General features: G+C 39.1%; 1 protein-coding gene across 1 annotated transcript in view; it reads left to right on the top strand.

Annotated features, from left to right (window-relative positions):
* si:ch211-186j3.6 (neural-cadherin) overlaps positions 1 to 21316 on the top strand; it is a 299335-nt gene that overhangs the window by 188357 nt on the left and 89662 nt on the right. Inside the window, exon 26 of the mRNA XM_040139108.1 lies at positions 2521 to 2798. Coding sequence (XP_039995042.1) covers positions 2521 to 2798 — 278 coding nt within the window. The remainder of the gene's footprint in view (positions 1 to 2520; positions 2799 to 21316) is intronic.

The following is a 21316-nucleotide window of genomic DNA, read 5'->3' as shown; positions in this document are numbered from 1 at the left end:
CATATTTTTGTTTTTCTTGCCAAAATGAAATAGCCTTGCACAGGAATCCTTTATTCAAGTGCGAGTCACCTTATCTCATGCGTTAATTATCTTTGTAGAGCATGTTACTGTCTTAGCTTTCTGAAGCCTATTTGATTTGTTTTGTTCCCATTTTTGTTCTTAATGTAAGTGGACTGGAGAGACATTATATCTACACCATGTGTAGTTTTAGATTGGCCTGGTTTGCAGGACAGCCATTCTATATATAAGGAGACTTCATTGACATTCCTGTAACACCAACCATGACTGTAATCACATTTCACACTTGGTACACTGTCCTGCAAGCCAGTCTGTTCTAAGGGGAGCCACTGACATTAACTCCACAGCGTGTTTGGTTGATCAGTCGTGCAAAAAAAAACTGTCATGTAATGCCTAAAGACACGCACAAGGAGAATTGGGAAGAGGGTTTATAGATATATAGATACATGACAAACAGTAGGTCCTGTTGCAATATTAAACTCCCTTTCAACATCAGTCCATGTTTAAATTGATTTACACAAGGCTGTACATTTTTTCATCAACATTAAAGTCAAGGGAAACCAATAAATACAAGCATTTGTGTCTGATTTGACTATCAATGGGAAGCAGTAACGTCACAGGTGGGTAAAATGAAAGCAGGTGGTTTTTGTATGGAGAAACCACCACTGCTGATATTGGCAAATGTACAGCCTTTAAATCTCAAATGATATGAGACATCAGTCAGCAATAACAATGATCCATAAAACATAACCTGTATCAAAGATACGGCCACTGCAGCACAAGCCATTTGGGGGAATAAGTGGAGTAGATGTGAACTGCATGGTTAGTGAGCACAATCCAGTCACACTGAATGAGGTCCAATCAGTCCAGAACATTGAGCATGAAGTGACCCTCTTTTGGTTCAACAGAGTTCACACTGAATGGGTCTCTATCTGTATTTGCGTGTGTGTGTATGCGTGCCTATGCACGCATGAATGCCCCTGTGTGTGCCTATTCTACTTGAGTACATGCATGTGTATGTAAACTCAGTGGAAATTTACATGACCAGCGTTACTCTTACCAGCCAAGGACAGCACATCCAAACGCAAGCATGCCAACAATCACACACACAAACACACACACACACACACACACACACACACACACACACACACACACACACACACACACACACACACACACACACACACGCACCACATACAGTACATATTTAATTTCCATTTAATTTTCCCTTCCAGTGCTTTGTAGTTGCCTTTTTTGCCTCATCACCATTTAGCCCACTTTTTCAGGAACTAGTGCAGAAAAACAGCTTGATTTCTTAGACCAAAACAGCCTACTGTGCTCTATTACATTCCTGAAGTGAATCTGCATTTTCCACATCTGGGTTATGTTTTTTGTCTGCGTGTTGGTCTGTATGCGCATGTGTTTATTGGTCTGTGTTAACTACATTAGCCAGACATTATAACTTCTGCATGCGTTTACAGTAAAGAGATAATATTATGGGGCAATGAGAGCTAGTGTTAACTGGGTGGACTGGGTTTTGATTAGTTCCTTTTGCAAATGTACTCATATTGAGAAGGTGGTAACTCTAGATAAACTATTAATTTGCTTCAGCAAACAATTAACACCTTAAGTATTTCAGCTACTAATTACCTACTAATGTTTACACAGCAGACTGAAAAGAAATGGCAATGTATGGAAGAAAACGAAAAAACACTTTCAAGTTAAAGCTGGATTGGAGTCAGTTAATTTTTCTCGAGTTAGTTTGGTTTCCAGCCATCGTGACACGGCAAATAAGCTTAAGATCAGTCAAATGTTCCAAATGTTGGCTTCTATCCCTCCTTCCTTGACCACATTTTAGGCTTAGTCTCTTAGCAATCAATTGGTGGCCTAGATTTATATTTTTTACTTATTTACTACAGTGACATGCAGCACTATAAAAGGGGATATGCAATATGGAATGCAATAAATATTCCTTAATATTTGTGTGTGTGTGTGTGTGTGTGTTTGTCCGTGTGTGTCCGTGTGTGTCCTTGTAAAGCTACCTTTGTGAGGACCAGTTTGAATTTTATACCATGGGAGTGAGGACATTTTTGGAAAGTGAGGAAATTTTGGCCGGTCCTTACTCCTGGTTTTAAGATTAATGTTAGAATTGGGTTCAAATAAGGGTTGGGGTTAGGGCAACAGGGTAGGGAGTGCACTTTTTTTCTTCTATTTTTGTGCATGTAATGAAAGCTATGGTTAATGAAATCTCAGTTTATATCCAAACAAAAGACAAACAAAAAATGTCAAAACCAACTTAAACCAACCCATAAGTTAGTTTTCAGTGGCTAAGTCTTCACTGCAGCTCCACACTGTAAAAGCTGCACATCACATACTTTTTAACTTTAAAGCAGGGGAAATATAACGTGTCTCTGGGGTGAAGGTCACTTAAAAAAAAAAGAGGTACTATTATAGTGCCATCATGTGTTTCACCTTCTTTCTCTGTCTTTCTTCATCCAGCTCCAGTCATTCCTGCAGATCAGCGTGTTCCAAGTGCGGGTAGACGAGTGTCCCAGCTCAGAGTGTGCCGGGACCGGTGGCTGCACTAGCGTTTTGAATGTGCGAGACACACCCACAGTGGTGGACTGTGGGACTATGAGTCTTGTATCTGTGACAGTGGATGCCACAGCTGTGTGCTCTTGCACAGGTAGAGAGCAGTCCCATCAGCCCTGCGCAGGATATCCCAGAAACCCCTGCTTCAATGGTGGAGTGTGTGTGGACACTCAGCATGGCTACAGGTGAGTTGAAAATGAACACCGTTTCCGAAACAGAGACTAAAGGACAGCGTTTGGTAGAAAGCCATCACTTTTTATGATAACAAGTAATTCAACAAATTAGTCTTTTTTTTCCAGCTACATTATGATAGCTATCATCACAGAATGTTGATACTTGCATGCCCTGAGGTAACAGAGCCTATAAGAATTAGCGCAGGTGGAAGTGCTATTTAGTTTACCAAATCATTTACAGGAAAGAAAACTTAGAGATTTGATATGACTAAAGCAGAAATTGGTAAGGTGAAAGTAATCATATAAATAAATGAATACAATGATTCAATGGTCTGAAACTGTTTACATATAAATGTGGTATCGCTGTGCATGTCATTGGTGTTTACACTCTTGGTTTGATTTTGCTAAACAGTGATCTTGACACTTGTTCAAAAGTGGATATGTGGCAACACACTATATTGAGTTTGTTTCACACCTATGAGCTCCTTCATCGGTCAGATTTTGCCTTGATTAAAGACTTTTACAGAACAAAATAAGACATGCAGCATTTAATTCCTTCCTTTTTTTTTCCTCAAAAAATCACAGACAAAAGGATTTGGGTATTTACACCAAGCAGCCACAACATTTTAACTGGTAACTTGTTTTAATGTTGTGGCTGATCGGTGTATTTCTCACTGAATTCCAAAATGTAATTGTGGTTTAGGGGCACGCAGCAGAGTCAGATAGAGGGAGCTGGGATATTAGGAATAATGGACAGAGATGTCCATTATTATATGAAAAAAGTACAAAAAGAGGGAAGGGTCATTTTGGACATGATCGTACAGTAGAATGGCTATGTGTCTGTACATGTGTATTTCTGTGTGTGTATGATTTTAGAGATTGAAGCTGAAGCCGTGTAGGGAACTCATATATAAATACATATATATATATATATATATATATATATATATATATATATATATATATACTTACTTTAAAATTGTATGTACCATTTACTAGAATTTACAATGTACAAATAGTTTTTAGTCTTAGTTTAGTACATTTTATTTAATTCATTTTATGGCTTATGATGGACAGAATAGACTATGAAAAAAGGATTCAAGTCAATTTAATTTCGAAAAGTAATACTTTATTTTAGTCAATCACGCAACAAGACTTATATCATATCATATTTTCTGCGTGCCACAGCTAAGCTGGTCTTCTACCTGGCCTCCAAGCTTAAGAAGCTGTAGACTGTGGGATGTGCTGTTTGCTGTTTAGTTATGTAGGAAAGACATATGGCACGGTAAATCAGGATTCACTTTGGCTTATGATGTTAATATCCCCACTGCAGACAAGCTTGAACGTATGTATGAGAGAAATATCAAGAAGAAGACAATGAGCACTGATAATATGGAATATTTTTGAGCCTAAACTCAAGAATTAATTCATTTCCAGCTTCCAGTAATGTCTGGCCATGGTGAATGAAGGCTGGTATGGTATTTTGTGAGAAGGAGAGCTGGGGAGAAGATGGAAGAGAATGGAGAAATTAGAAGGAAATTAAAAAAGAGTGAATGGAAAATCAAAGCATATGTTTTTGAGACTGTGCTGCTGAGATGAAGGCAAAATGCCTGTGGTTTTTGTGTGTAACTATGTGCGAATGAGTTCATGCTGTGTTTAGTTTAGAGGCAAACTCTTTTTCAAATGATGTTGGTGATTAAAATATGTGAAGGAAATGAACACATCAAAACAAATGACCTGCCCAGTGGCTCTAAAGGAAACTTTTATTTAATACTATGGCAGCAAATGTTCTAATAATCCCATAACCGCTGAGCTCTTAATCTGAACTCCCAGGTCTTTTCACACCGATTTTGCTCATTAACAACAGAGTGTGGTGTTTTTCGCTGGTGGGCTGCAACTGTAGATGAGGTTGAATTAAAATAAAGTTTAGTATTTTTATTCCTGGGAAGGGAATTCATGAACCCTGTTACAGCTGTTAACAGCTGCTACAGCTAAACATGCATCTTCCTTTGGTGGTGGAATTTCAAATTTGAATTGTAAAGTGTCTGCAGGTAAGGAAGGTAGTTACACCGGGCATGTTTAAGAGACATTTTATTTATTTAACTCACATTTTCAATTACATTAGTTTATTACCAGATACCTGCAAAACTAATGATGTTCTCATCCGCCTTGCTGTACATTGTGTTTAGGGCTAATTAGCAAATGTTGGCATGCTCAAATGCTAAAACTCTGATGGTGACAATGATGAACATTATAGCTGATCAACATCAGCAAGTTTGCATTGTCATTGAGAGCATGTTAGCATGTTAGCTGACATTAGCATTTAGCTCAAAACACCACTGTGCCTAAGTACAGCCTCAGTGAGCCACTAGCTGTAGATTCTTAGTCTTGTTTTAATCACCATATCATTAAAACATTCATGCATATCATGTGCTGCTAACATCTTCTGAAGGCTCACTCATACTGATTATTTCCTTCGAACTCTTAACTGTAAAATATTAGTGATTTTTGTTTGTTTTTCCTACAGTTTTTGCTTGTTGCAACTGAAATCCTATTACAAATTAGTTGCATTATAACTAAGAGGTCCTTTTGGGTCCTAATAAGCAAGATCAGACGCAGAACCCAAGTCTCTCAATCTGGTGTGTCAATAATACTCTAGTACCATGTTGTGATCTTGATTGTTAGGACATGTAATGTTACTGTTTTGGATTGTGGCTGCTCCTTAATTGGTGGGGCATCATACTGCTGCCAGTGTTAATGGTCTCTTTGTGATTAGGTCTCTTCTGGTCAACCATATTTTGGATGGGATATATTTATACTACGGTCTATTTTGAATAGGGTCTGACTGTCCCCGGGCCATTTTTGGTACAGTCTCTTTTTTAATTTACGCATTTCAAGATTAGATACATTTTTAATAGGTCCATTTTAGATCAGATATCTACTATGAATGTTATTTTTAGTATACAGGGTTGAAATGAGACATAATGTGCTGAGAGTTATAAGTATCCCTCTAAGAGAGCAGAATGGGGAGCTGGGGTGAAAGCAGAAAACCAACTGTCTACAGGATATTACCACAAAACACATGGGTTCGTTGCTTAAAGGAGAGGGATGCTGATATATACTGTATATCTTGAAACATGTCAGGAGGGTATCTTTAAATACAGCAGGGAATACAGATTGGCCAAGATTTACTATTTCATTTCCAAACTCTTCCCACACATTCCCTAAATACCTTGCCTACATTATTGGATTTATAGGATTTGGGTAAAAATGACTTGGGGACAGCTAGAGACAAGTTACTCTATACAAAATACCCTTATTAGCGCCAAAAGATTAAAAGCCCAAGTCTGAATGTCTCCCCTGGCCTCCAGCAACAATTCAACACTTGAATGGCTGTTTCATTCAGCCTTTAACACTAATGTCAAAGCTCAACTATACATCATGTGGTTTTGCTTATGGGCACTCACATGCCCAGAGAAACATATTTATTTATTTATTTATTTATTTTTGCAGCTTTGATATGTTGACAGAGAGGTCACTGACATTGATACAGGGATGACACTACAATGTCCATCTGGTGTACAAGGGATGAGGTGAAGGGAGTCTGCCATAAATACAATCTGTCTGATAGATATATATTTATATATATATATATGTGTGTGTGTGTGTGTGTGTGTGTGTGTACTCAATTCAGACAGATTAGACACTCACTGAGCACTTTATTAAGACTTTATTAGGAAGACCATACTCCATACTTATACTGGGTTATGCCTCCCTTTGCTCTCAAAACAGCCTTAGTTCCTCAAGGTTCAAGATTCAATACTTTGTTGCCGTATCGACATGATTGATTGAAATTTTTCTTAGTTAGCTCACTTAAACAAAGGCAGAAAAAGACAACAATAGTGGAACTACTCAGTCCAAAAACACATAATATAATAACCAAGTATAAAACACAGGCAAAATCCAACCCTTAAATAATCATATAAAAATTTAAAAAGTGAATAAAATAAAATAAAACTTAACACATGGGAACATCATAGATGAAACACAAGCACCTGTAGGGGAATTAGCAGCAACATCAACCAACCCACTACATAAAATGCTTGAAGTGCATTTAAAAAAAAAAAAAAAAAACCATCTGCCTTATTGCACAATTATTTAAACCTGCTGAGTGGCCTGCAGTGCTATGTTTAGAGTGTTAAGGAGGCGGACAGCTTCAGGATATGTGCTATTCTTGAAAGTGGATGTTCTGGTCTTCATGCTTCTTAGTCTTTTTTAAGAAGGAAATTAAAAAGGTTAGTAGCCAGGTGAGAGAGGTCCATTAGAAGTTTAAGGCCCTTCTTTTGTAATCTAGCTTTATGGATTTCCACATAAGGCTGGGAGGTGGGATCGCATCCAATTCCAATTCCAGATGCACTAAACACCTCTGTCTGAAGTCCGCAGCTGACATGTTGCCAAAGCACAAAGTTATTGTGTAGGTAAGGATGCCCTCCATTGCTGCTCTATAAAAGTGCACCATACCATTCCTGGATATACTATATTTTTTCAGTTGTTTTAAAATGAAAAGTCTCTGGTGTGATTTCGTGGGAATAGTAGGGATTTTTTTTCCCCCTATTTGAATTTCAGTGTTGTTTATGACCAAGGATAGGTGGTCCCCCAAAAGTCCACTACTAATTCCTTGGTTTTGGAAACATTTAATTCCAGGTTGTTTCCGTTACACCAGTCCACCAGAGGTATAACCTCGCTGCTGTAAGCTGTTTCATTGTTGTTAGAGATCAAACCTACTACTGCGGTGTCATCAGCAAATTTACGCATCCTAACAGTCTGGGAGGGGGAAATGCAGTTATGTGTGAACAATGAGTCCATAATGGTTAAAGGGAGATTTTGTTGTAAAATTTGACCACCTGCATCCTCTCCATTAAATAGGACCCATGGATAGGGGAACTGTTCAACTCCCATATGAAAACGTTTTGTCATACATCCTGGATGGCAGAAGAGGGTTAAAAGCAGAACTTAGGCACAGGCACAATCACAGCTGACTTAAAACATGCTGGGACACTTTGCTGTGCAAGGCTCAAGTTAAAACTCTCAGTTAAAATGGGAACAAGTTCATATGCACTATATTTCAGGGTAGCAGATGATACCAGATCAGGGCCTGCAGCCTTCCTAATATTTTGCCTGCACAGCAGGTTCCTTAATTTTTGCTCCCTGATTAAAAACAGTGGAGTAGCAGGCTCAGACACACTAACAGAAGAAGGCTGTGGGTTTGCTTCAGAATGAAACCTGCAATAGTTATTCAGCTCATCAGGCAGGTTAGGTTCAGTATCCAGGGTGACATGATTTGTTTTATAATTAGTTATTAATTGAAAGCCCTGCCATAACCATCTGCTGCCCTTAGAGTTTAGCTTGTTTTCTAGCTCTCTATACTTTGGCAATGCTCTCCTTAAGCTGACGTGGTTGTGATCACCCAATACCAAAACTACCAAGACTGGATGGGAGTTTTCAATCTCCATAATATGGGTTCATATCTGCTGAGAGGTAGTCCTAGTCCCAGCTTGAGGAGGGATGTATACAGCGATCAGGATGAAAGCTGCAAATTCCCTGGGGACAGAGAATGGTCTGCATCTGATAGCAGGTGTCTCAAGTTCAGGAGAGCATGACTGTGATAAAAGTCTGTTGGTACACCACCTTTGGTTTACATAGAATCAGACGCCACTCTCACCAACAACAAGGTTATTCTAAGTATATAGCAGCTGCGGTTTAAAGTCCAGAATCATCCCAGGTATCATTAATTATTCCAATTGATCATTTTTGATCGAACAAGCGCACTTTCCATGCTCAACCACAAAGAAAACAAACAAACACACAGCGTGAGCAACACTATGTCGGCATAGTACAGCACCATCTTCCCAATAAATATTCAGTTCTGGTGAGCCTGTGCCCACTGCAGCCTCATATTTTCTGTTCTTGGCTGAGAGGAGTGGAACCCAACATGGTCTTCTGCTGTTGTAGCCCATTCACCTCAAGGTTGGACATGTTGTGCATTCTGAGATGCTTTTCTGCTCACCACTAGAAAAGATTGGTTATCTGAGTTACCGTAGCCTCTCTGTCAGCTCAGACCAGTCTGTCCGTTCTCTTCTGACCTCTCTAATCAACAAAGCTTTGTTTTGTTTTTTTGGCACCATTCTGAGTCAACTCTAGAGACACTTACGCATGAAAATCTCAGGAGATCACCAGTTTCAGAAATACTCAAACCAGCCCATCTGGCACCAGGAATCATGCCATGGTCAAAATCAGTGAGATTACATTTTTTTTGCCATTCTGATGTTTGATGTGAACATTGGTTGAATCCCCTGACCTGTATCTGCATGATATGCAGCACTCCATCAATCAAGTCTTTATGGTAGAGTTTCTCTACAAGCCATTATATCCAATCAATTCAGTTTGCGACAAGTGGAATCAAGTTGTTGACATAGCTCAATGATAATTAAAGCAAACAGGATTCACCTGACCACAATTTGGATTGCCACAGCAAACGGTCTGAATACTTTTGTAAATCAGATGTTTTAGTTTTAGATTTTTAATAAATTTGCAAAAATATTCCAAAAACATGTTTTCACTTTGTCATTATTGATTGAGTGTAGACTGATGGGCAAAAATGGCAGTTTTACATCCATTTAAAATTAAATCTACAAAACAAGACAATGTGCAAAAAGTGAAAGTGTCTGAATATTTTATGAATTTCTGAAACCACTGTACACACACACACAGACACACACACGCGCACACACACACACATACACACACACGAAAAAAAAAGGGCAGTTTGGTAAAGGTTAGCTTTAGGCAACCAAAGCAGATTTGTTAAAGGAACATTAATTAATATATCCACCCTAACCTTTCTTACTTTCCGGTGGAATACTTCAATTCAAAGAATTTGCATTCCTTCAACCAATAATTCACTGTAAATACTACAGTATATTCCCCACATTTTTCTAATATGCAAATGAGATGCTTCACTCTAACATTAACTGTCATGGACCATGCAGCATTTGGGTTCATAACATTTAGTTTACAAGGCCTCAGTGGGTGCAGACATCAGTGCTGCAGTACCCTGACAGGGTTTAACTGCCTGGGCTTTCCACTGTCACTGAGTCTGACATGCAGATTTAAAATCAGATTTTCAGAATATTCTTGGTGGAGTCTAACTCAAAGTACAGTTCTTGTTTGCTTCTGTTGCATTATAAATAGAGGCAAACCCTGCACAATTTCGTACTAGATGAAAAATATAGCATGTTAGCTGTCACATACTGCCAGTTTTGGTTTTGAATCCCTGGCAAACAAGTAAACTGAAGGAGAGTGTCTTCATTAGCATAAATCACTGTAAACAAGGCCAAAAGCGGGGTGAGAGCGTTTCAACAAATCCTTTTAACCGCAAACATGATGACGCAAAAAAAGCTCTTTGGTGCTTCCAGTGGTGGAGGAGACATGATGACCCTGTTTAACTTTGTGTAATTCATCCTGATGCTCTGTGTATCCTCCAGCTCAGATCTTTAACGGTGGAAGTGAAGGGCTCTTTGCAACCAATTAAATGAAACACCAAGCTTTTATCACTGTCTCAAATGTAACTCCATGCAAAATCTGAATGTAATGATGAAATTAAGAGTCAATTCCCACACTTGCAATGGTTCAAGAACAAAGCTGAAATCTTTTTCTGTACATTGTTGCTGTCTATGGTGGTTAGAAGTAAACAAAATGAGTCGACCTTGATGTTGTCTCATTAGCTACAATTTTGTTTCTTAGCTTTTTACGGAACTGCAGGTTCTGTTAACACATAATGTTATTTGTTGTGGGATAAGGCTAAGTGGCCAGCAAACCGCACTAATGCCAATCATAGTGAACTGAACTACTAGCCCCACACAGTACTATGATTTAAGCTTGAACATTTGCTGTCAAGAGGAAGCATCACCATCGATCAACAATCAGTTATCTTTCTGCAGAGAAAATAGAAAAAAGAGAAAAAATCCGAAACAGTTAGAAAATAGAAAAATTCATATTTTAGATTTTTTGTTTTCATGATGGCAGCATACTGTTCTGGTATCCATCTATGTAGTCGGAGATGCTATTTTGATGCAGCCAATCAAGTCTTCCATAAAGCAGTAATGTCAGCAATTCTATCATAGGCAGACTTTCACACACTGAGCCAGACAGCAGCCTGCTAAACAAGAGCCACAGACCCTGAATAACAACCCACTGTAGCTTTCTTGCTTAAGTCTCCTTATCTAACTTACTAACATGAACTAACACCTTATTCTGCACCTTAGCTTGATGAACGAGTAACTAAACAAACAGTGCACTGGTAACTTGAGTTTGCAGGGTAGATACCTAATTAGTTGCTCAGCTGCAGCACATTAAACAACATGAAAACTTACCTGGAAATGTCACTAAAGTCTGGTTGAATACTGTTGTGGACCTTACTCCTCAAAATCACTGCTAACAACTCAACGTCTGCCCATGACTTGGAGCTGCAGTGCAAGTTTGTTTACTTTGTCTCCCTTTGGTGAAGACTTGGCAGTCTGGCACCCTGCCAGCTGCTGTCAAGGTAAACTCAAGGTATCAACTAAGTCGTTAAGAGACAATGTCTTGGAACTGTGTCTATACAAAAATGTCTGCCAATCCACTCAGTAGATTTTGAGATACAGTACATTTCACTGGATAAGTGAAAACTTTTAGCTGTTGGTGGCACTACTTTAAATTCAGAGTAACATTAAATTTGTCAGCATACAATGAATATCTGTTCCAAATTTCATGGCAATTCATCCAACAGTAGTTAGTAGTTAGTAGACATTTCACTAACCTGCTGGTGGCACCAAAGTAAAAGTTAGGGGAGGTGGTTTTCCATCCACCTGTTTTAAAAACGCATTTTCAATTTGCAAATAAAAAAACCTGAGTGGAAATGCTGAAAATGAAAAACTTTGAAATATTGCAAAATGCTTTTATACTTGATATAGAAAAGTTGGTGTATTGACAAAAGCACAATGGAAACAGACATAGCAAATAAATCATGATGTACATGAAGAATGTTACTTAAACATCCAGTAAAACTTCTGCTACACTGAAAAGACTGAAAAAAGCAGCAGATGAAAAACATCAGATTTGAAACTGCTATGTTCCTTAAATTAATACAGGAAATAAACATAAATGCACTATTCCCTTAATGTTTTCTAAATTGTTTTTCAGTGTTTGACTGATGCTCTTTTAATTGTGTAATCTTGTGCACCTTTCTCTTCTGCAATGGTTTTAATGGCACCTGAGTGGAGAGTGAGTGCCACTAGCTGTTTATCTTGATGTACCAACTCCTAAAATTCGCATAACAGCAGTGGATTGAAGCATGCATTAATTCACATTTTCTTTTGCCAAATTTCTTGAAATTCGGTTACAATCTGCACTACATTTGGATGGAAACCCACCTAAAGTCAGTAGAATTCATCCTCCTACGACTGTCCGTTCAAAATTTCATAGCAATCCATCCAATAGTTGTTGAGATATTTCAATCAGGACCAAAGTGGTCAAATAACTGACCAAGCAACTGACCAACCGACTTTGTCCTCCAGAGTCATGCCTTTTGAATGGTTAAAAGTGTACCTTCTACACCCCTTTTTGTTACTGATGTCATTGGGTAGAGCTACAAAAATGGAACCAAACATATAGTTTCCTATGAGATAGTTCTTTAAAACATAGAGCGTGGAGAAAGGAGGCAAGATGCCACCTAGCAATGGCTCTAAATAGCTGCACAGAGATGGCAGGTTCAGCCACATTAAACGTGCCAGCTTTTAAGTCCAGCTGAAATCACAAATGACGTCCCTTTTTGCAGTCAAAGAACATTACCAAGATGAATGTCAAACTAATACATTTATACTTTATGTTATTGAAGAAATGGGTAAAATATATTTGAAGATTTGTCAGGAATGCTCCTTTAGCCCTCAAGCCTCTCATTGTACCTGTATGTGTTTGACTGACAGCTGGGTCAACATGGGCACAATTTGTAGGCAGCGGTATCAAAGAAAAAAAAACACGCCATATACCTATATAACTATATATAACTATACCTAAACTGACTGATGTTGACATGTGCTAAGGACTTCTAGCTACTAAACGTGCTACAGCTGACTAGCTAATTAGCTATCTAGTGTGCAAAATAATGTTAACAGTAGGCTACATGTGGATGTGTCCATGCATGTAGATAAAAAGGAGACATAAACTAGAAAGCTAATGTTGGTTGCAGTTCAAAGTCTGTGTGTTGCAGCTGGGCCAGAATGATCCGGACGGCATTCCAGCACCTTCAATTAATAAGTAAATAAATCTGATTGGCAGTTTAATATATAATAATATGGCCCAGTTGACCGTCAAAAATTAAGTTTTTACTGGCCCTGTCTGCTTCTTTACTGGCCCTTTCTGTGTACCTGTAAATCAGGCTCCGCATGAGAGCCTGCTGCGTGAGTGTTCTAGGACTGCGCTCACTGACCAAGTTTGGACTCCCGTATTTGGGAGTTCGAACTTGCCGAGTTCATCTCAGGAGTCCAGACTCCTGTGGATGGGAGGACTATTTGCAATTGGAACAGCAGTGTTCTTGCCAATATCAGCAGCTCAGCTCCGTACTGGTGATTAAACTTCAACACAACTGTCCCTGACTGTACTGTGACAACATAATCTTAATTTAAAGGTCCACAAACAAACTTTTTTGGGGAAAAAATGGAATTGACATTGAGTGTAGTAAAGGATATATGTCTGATCTGTATTTTTTATTAACAATCAAATGAAATTTGATATGGACAGCACTGCCTCTGTTCATTCTCATTAATATATATTTATTTATTATTTTTATTGAAATGTGGTCCACAGAGGCAGCGCTGTTGTTAAACTGTCCAACAAAGCATATATTTATAATGTATTCAGCTTCATCTTCTTAGTCAAACTAGCAGCAATAAATATTATATTTCTATTCTGAGACCACATTTCATCTTCCAAAAGGAATTATGATCATATATCAAATTGCTACAGATAATACAGCCAGCAGTACATTTCCAAAAGTCTTGCTGAAATAAGATTGTTCTCTCGAGATGACAGTGCACATTGAGTCGCAGGTCATCTCAGTAGCCAGGCGGTAAACTGCTGAGATGACCGCCGGTCTCACCTGGCAGAGGGGGGTCCCCACATCTCAAAAGCAAATTTCCAAACAGGCTTTATTTGGATAAACTAACCACATATTCAAACTCTAAATTGTTACATTCATTCCTGAAAAATTATCAAAAGATAGTTTTGAGTCTTAGGTCAAAAATTGCTACAAATGTGAGCCTAGCTCAAAAGCTCCGCCATTGCTGGTGGTCAATGTGCAGTGCATCCTGGAAGACTTAGCTGCCCCAAGTCCACACAATTCAGGTTCCAAAGTGTCCTTGATAAAACGGATGGAGCAAGAACACCTCTGGATATTTGATCTTTATTTGGCTAGATGCGGACATGGAACAGTACTTAGGCTGTGACTGATGATGTCTCACAAGTCTGCAAGAACACAAGTACAGAGAATAAAGCAGAATGAGAAAGGCCAAATGACATTCTGACATTCTTCATCATACAGACATGTGATACAGTGATGAAACTAAATTTAGTATAAAGAACAACATTTCTCCAATTTGGGTGCTGATATTCTTCCTCGAGCATGGGTTTGACCATTACATCTAACAACTGTCAGCCACACAGATGCCATAAAATTCTGATTACGACTAAAAGGAATGACAGATTTCAGTTCTAAAGTGATAATGTTAAGAGGAACATCTACATTTCCCATACACAGGGAGGGAACCAGTGAGGCACATACACATGTACAGTTCAACAGACCTTGGCAGAATTTATACATCTCAGAAAAAAATAGTAGTAGCAGCTGCTGCTACAGGTGTTCTATGCTTAATATGTTCAAATAGTTTTTAATCTTGAAGCGCCGTGTGTGTGTGTGTTTGTGCGGGCCACACACACAACGTTACTCCCTCTGAACATATGTGAGACCAGATGAACATAAAGTTTCATAACGCATGTGTCCACTAAGCTTTCTTGCTGTGTCTTGTGGAAGTTAATTTTACCCTTCAGCTTCATTTAATTAGAAGCAGGGAGTGAAAAGGGCAGGATTTGAGTCTGGCTGGCTGGAGCCAGCGTGTAATCTGGCTCAATGCAGGACCAGAGCAGGATGACTGGCTGGATCCACGTTAGACATAATCCCTGGATTACACGCATGCACGCAAAGACACACCCACACACATACACAATTATTAGAGATGTGGACATTTTCTCCTGTCATTCTCTCCCTGTTAATCTCATCCACAAACAATGTTGTATTGCTCTGCATATTAAGATGTCTTTATTACCTGGTTCACAGTACTGATGGAACAGGTATCTTGATATCTTTACACAACCTCCAGACCACTGCATTATTGAACTTAATCATAGTTTTCATGGATGTTTTAACAATCTGACATCTTGCATAAATTAAATTTACCAAATCCCAAAAAGTCCTTCAACCTCAACAGCCATATACTGTAGGTCGTTTGTCCCTACCCACGGATACGACCCATAGGAGTGTACCAGCAGCAGGTGTACTGGATCTTTGTTGTCAGGGTAACAGTAACAAAAACACGGCTACGGTTGTGGAATGGTCATGGTTTGGTTAGGTATAAAGGTATAAAAACTATTCGGTAAGGTTTAGGAAAAGATTGTGTTTTCTGCTAAAATAAGTACTTCCTTAAGGATAGAGGACCTTCATCGTAAGGGTGCCCCTAAGAAATATACGTTTTCACACATGAAACAAATAGCGCTCCCCTGTGTGTAAGTCCCGTGTTTTGTCAACCCATCCATCCACTCCGACCTCCGTCTTAAACATTCATGATTACAAGAGCTGCAAGAGGTTGCCTATCAGGTTGTTAGTGGCAGCTCGGTTTGCAGCCCCGCTGGATGATTTTCAACGTGAAACTGCTTTATTCATTGTTTTTTACTGGTTTTAATCAACTGGCCTGTTTGTCTTGGTGAGGATGAGTCCTCTGCGGATAATGTGTCTCGGTAAAAACTTCCTGAACGATTAACACTGAATGAATCCTAAATGTGAGAAGCTGACTGCAATGAGGGCAAAGGTAGTGAGGGCAACAACTCCCGTGATCCAACGCTTCTTCATGACTTCGCCAAAGTCTGTCTTTTGTCATTCAATTTCAATTCAAGTTTATTTATATAGCGCCAAATCATAAGAGGTGATCTCATGGCACTTTTCATATAGAGCAGGTCTAGACCATACTCTTTATAGATATATTTACAGAGACCCAACATTCCCACGAGCAAGCACTTGGCGACGGCGGCGAGGAAAAACTCCCTTATAACAGGTAGAAACCTTGAACATGTGGGGGCTGCATAGCATAGTACAGGTACCACGTAAAGATGTATTACAATAATGAGGCTAATAATAAAATAATAATTATAATAATAGGTAGAATAATAATACTAATAAAACTAAATATAATAATAGTAAGAGGAGAGAGACGAGAAAGCACAAAACTACGGGAGAGAGAAGAAGTCAAGTTAGTAACAAGCATTGATGAGATATGAATACGTACAGATGGAGAGGAGGAGGAGAGAGGAGCTAGGTGCATCAAATTTTTTTTGTTGGCGAGACCCCTTGTGGTAGAAGATTACATATTGTACATTTAAGGAAATGTACTTAGTTACTTTCCGCTGCTTGCAGCACCGACACTACAGGGTGTGCAAGCTATGTAAGCACAGCAAGACCTTTGAAAACTGCTTTCGGGCTTAGGAGCACTGTGATCGAGTGTAGATGATGTTTCTCTTTTCTGTTTTGGAGACTTTTAAACCCATTAAAGACAATCTTTATTGACAATGAGATTTTACATCTTATGTTTGTCTCCTTGTTTTAAATGCCTACCCCAATGAGGGGAAAAAAAAACTTTTGTTGAACAGGTAAGATGGTGTTTCGTTTTGTGATGTTGTTACATAATACAACTGTGAACATGGTTTAAATCTGGGAATGATAAATGGCAGCTTCTGCTGTCTTGTGCTGCATGTCTTTTATGAAAAGTGAATATGGGCCAGAATGTAAGACCCGAAAATGTATCAGCCAAACAGATGACAGAGAGAGAACAAGGCAAAGCATGCAAAGTTATCAACCTAGAGACACAGATGCTGTAGGACTGTCACATTTTCAGTCACACTACAGTACCTGAGCTCATCTGCTTTTTTATTCTCCAGGTTCAGGATAGGACAGGAGGCGGGACATGGGATGTCGGGGATGGAGAAAGTCTGGGTAGAAGGAGGGGGAGGAGAGGAGAGAAATAAAGGAAATTAAGAAAAGGGCAGTGAGATAGTTACAGAAAAGGGATGATGAGAGTGAGAGAAAAAGAGAAAATAACAGGAAAGCTAAAGACAGAAAACTGGGGTAAAAAAGGAGGGAAAAGAAGACCAGAGGAACATAAGTGAAAAAAGAATTGCAAAGTAGGGAGAGAAAAGAGGGAAAAGATTAAAGAACATGGAAGCAGAGAAGAGTAGATAAAATGAAAGAGCACAAGAGAGTAGAAGTGAAAGGAGAAAAAATATTACATGTAGATAAGATAAGCGTTATTACAAGATAAAATTGCTATAGCATAGTTTTCTGTTCCAGAGCATTTGAGATATGACCCCCACTGCAACACATACAAACACACACAAACAGATTATGGCCCAAGATGGAAGGAAGAACATGTAGATAATTGAGGCACTGGGATTAATAATAAGATTTGGGGAGTGAGGGGTTTGTGGGTTGTGGGTGGGATTACAACTCCCGGTCCGACGGTAACAAACACAATTCCCAGCAGACAGCGAATGAGCAAAATAAAGCTGCCTTAAGAGGATTGAAAGGCTTGGCCATTGTGATTAAAATTTTGTCTCAGATTGTTTTGCGCTCAGAGAATTAGGATGGCATTGCCAAAATGGAAATACAGGCGTGGATCTTTTCCTGATGCCTGTAATCATACACAATCATACACACCCACATAAATTATGGGTATGTTTGAGCAGAGTGAAGGTTTAAAGCCTATGAAACTCAAAAAACTCCAAAAAAAGCTAATCTGCTTTTTCAGGACTGTGTGGGTGTGGTTCGGTCCGATTCGAACGACAGTGGCCTGGCAACATAAGTAAACAACAACCAACTGTCATCAGATTTTGATTCAAATTTTGCTCAGCCCTTAACTGGTGCAGGGAAGAATGTGACGTGGTGTTTTTCCGTTTGAGTCCCGTTCTCTTCAAACCAGTGAGAGAAGCTAAACAAACACAGAAATCTCTCAAGTGAAATGACCTGAACTGCTGCCCCCTCCTTGGCAGAAAATTGTCTACATGGGATGCCATCATTCATACTAAGCACGTGATTGACAAAATAGATTTTCAATCTCATTAAGTCTTATTTTCTGCTGAGAAATCAGCATATGTATCCTCAGTTGTTGTTTTGACTTGTGAATTTATTTAGTGAAATATGTGTGGACCAAAAATAACAAAACTGAGTTTTATTTATTTTCCTGAGTTGTCAGTCCTGAGTAATTTGATTGGTCCAGTATCTCTGCTGGCGGGCACACAGGACGTTAACCAGATGGAAGGCTGACATTGTTTGCCGTTGCTTAGCCCAATCTGTAATTTGAGCACTTCCTACATTATTCCACGACTTGGTACATTACTCTTTGTCGGGATTTGAACCACACAGTAGCGTAAAGACAATGCCGGGCAAGTTACTAGAAAAATGTAACTGCAATTTACTAACTGGTTTTCACATTGTTATCCCTTACGCTACTTGTTACTGAGAAAAGTAATCACATTTCTGTAGCACATTACCAAGTAGATTAGTGTGTTACTACCCAACAATGCCAAAGCACTGATGTCTCAGGATTACCTCTTTCTGTGGGTTTCAATAGTCTGATCATTTGCAATATGCAGTGCCAAATTATCAATAAAATACACTCACTGAGCACTTTATTAGGAACACTAATGCTGGGTAGAGCTCCCCTTTGCTCTCAAAACAGCCTCAGTTCTTCATGGCATGAAGTCCACAAGATGTTGGAAACATTCCTTTGAGATTCTGGTCCATGTTGACATGATTGCAAAAAATCTTTTCTGCAGATTTGTCAGCTGCTCATTCATGCTGCCAATCTCCAGTTCTACCACATCCCAAAGGTGTTCTACTGGATTCAAATCTGGTGACTGGGGAGGCCACTGACGTGCACTGAAAACACTGTCATGTTCATGAAACCAGTCTGAGATGACTTTTGCTTTGTGACGTGGTGGATTATCATGCTGGAAATAGCCATTAGAACATGGTAAATTGTTGCTATAAAGCGAAGCACGTGGTCAGCAACAATACTCAGACAGGCTGTGGTATTCAAACCATGATTGAGTGGTATTAAGGGGCCTGAAGTACCACCACCACGAGCCTGCGCCTATTGACACAAGGCAGGTTGGGTTCATGGATTCATGCTGCTGATGCCAAATTCTGACCCTACCATCTGCTGCCTCAGCAGAAATCCAGTTTCATCAGACCAGGATACGTTTTTCCAGTCTTCAGCTGTCCAGTTTGGTTGAGCCTGTGCCCACTGCAGCCTCAGATTTCTGATCTTGGCTGACAGGAGTGGAACCTAACATGGTCTTCTGCTGTTGTAGCTCATTCACCTCAAGGTTGGATGTGTTGTGCATTCTGATATGTTTTTCTGCTCACCACTGTCGTAAAGTGTGGTTATCTGAGTTACCGTAGCCTTTCTGTCAGCTCCAACCAGTTTGGCCCTTCTCGTCTGACCTCTCCCATCAACAAGACGTTTCTGTTCACTGGATGTTATACATGTATATATATATATATATATATATATATATATATATATATATATATATGTGTGTGTGTGTGTGTGTGTGTGTGTGTGTGTGTGTGTGTGTGTGTGTGTGTGTGTGTGTGTGTGGCAAAGCATTAGAGAAATGTGCTGTATAAGGCTGTGTGAACTGATGAGGACCACAACTTTTTACTTGTATTTATCATAGCCAGCAATAGCAACCAGAACCCCCACCCAGAGGTTTGAAGCTTTAGACTCTTTTGAAAAATGGATATTTATACACAATAGCAGCAGGATCATCATAGTTAAGATTAAGGAGAACTGAAATCTTAGTTTGACTTAAATATTAAAGTGACACTTCACAGACTTTCGCTACTGCATTGTACAACACAAACACTTGCACACATACTTACACTGCGTAAGCATTCAGACACACAAGCACATACAGTAAATGTGTGGCTTCTCTTCTCTTTTCCTGTGTTTGCATTTTTAATTAGCACTCTTTGTATGTAGCATGTTTGCTTGTCTGCTCATGTGTTTTCTGTGTCTCAAGGCAGTGAAGTGACATATCCATTACTCAAGCGACATGTATTGTACATAAGCCATGTACTATTTGTGTGTGTTATGTGTGCGTGTGTGTGTGAGTGCGCGCGTGTGCGTGCGAGTGCGAGTGCGTGTATCCGTGTGTCCTCAGTCCTGGATGAGAGCAGAGGCAGGAAAATCAGCAACAGAACGAAGGAACATTTGGATGAGCAATGAGCTGTCTACAGAACAACAACAAGGCGTGTGTGTGTGTGTGTGTGTGTTTGTGTGCATGAACGCAATTTTGCAAAAAACACACATCTATTTGTGGTTTTGCAGGGATCACAGAGCTCAGAATATCTTGAGAAGCAGTTGAAGTATGAATAATACAAACAAATGAAAAACTCACTTATTAGGTGTGGAAGAATTGCCCCAGAGAAATACCTTGTATCTCTGAGCTATGTGTTTGTGTGTATAGTCAGGAGGGAGGCTGTGTGTGCAATTTGTATATTCCATAATTGCTAACAACATGTGGAGCGAGTGGGGGGAATTTTTATTTTATGCTCAAAGAATGCAAGGCTTTCTCATCAGATTCATATAGAGCTACTAAACTGTGAAGGATGGGAGGTGAGGAAGGAAAAAAAGGAAGGATATTGAGAATCAGGTGAAAAAGAGAAAATGACTTGGGATATGTGTAGATCCCAGAAGTTAAAATCCACCTGTTGCTGATAAACTGTTTTTCATAATTTCAGGGTTGATTCTACTTCTTGGTTGTGTTTCTTTCACATCCACATATCATATCCACATGAATGACTGATGATTGGAGACGGATGGATGGTTAGATATTTCCTGTATAATAGAGAAAATTATGATTCAGTCCTTTTGAATGTCTTTTGGGCTTCATAAGAGGTGCAAGAGTATAATGTACAGTCAAATACAATTTCTATCAGCCACATCCCTGTTTTACTTTGGTTTTTGATGTTTTTTTTAATTAATTGATTCATGTAATGTAGTTTCAAGACGATCACAAAGAATTCTGCCATCTACAATTACTGTGATGAATTAATAGATAAGGAAAATGTATTCTATTTAAAGACACAGCAGATGGATTTGTAGTAC

The sequence above is a fragment of the Xiphias gladius genome, chromosome 1, assembly GCF_016859285.1.
Source record: "Xiphias gladius isolate SHS-SW01 ecotype Sanya breed wild chromosome 1, ASM1685928v1, whole genome shotgun sequence".
Classification (NCBI taxonomy): Eukaryota; Metazoa; Chordata; class Actinopteri; order Istiophoriformes; family Xiphiidae; genus Xiphias; species Xiphias gladius.
This window is presented reverse-complemented; position numbering and strand designations above follow the sequence as displayed.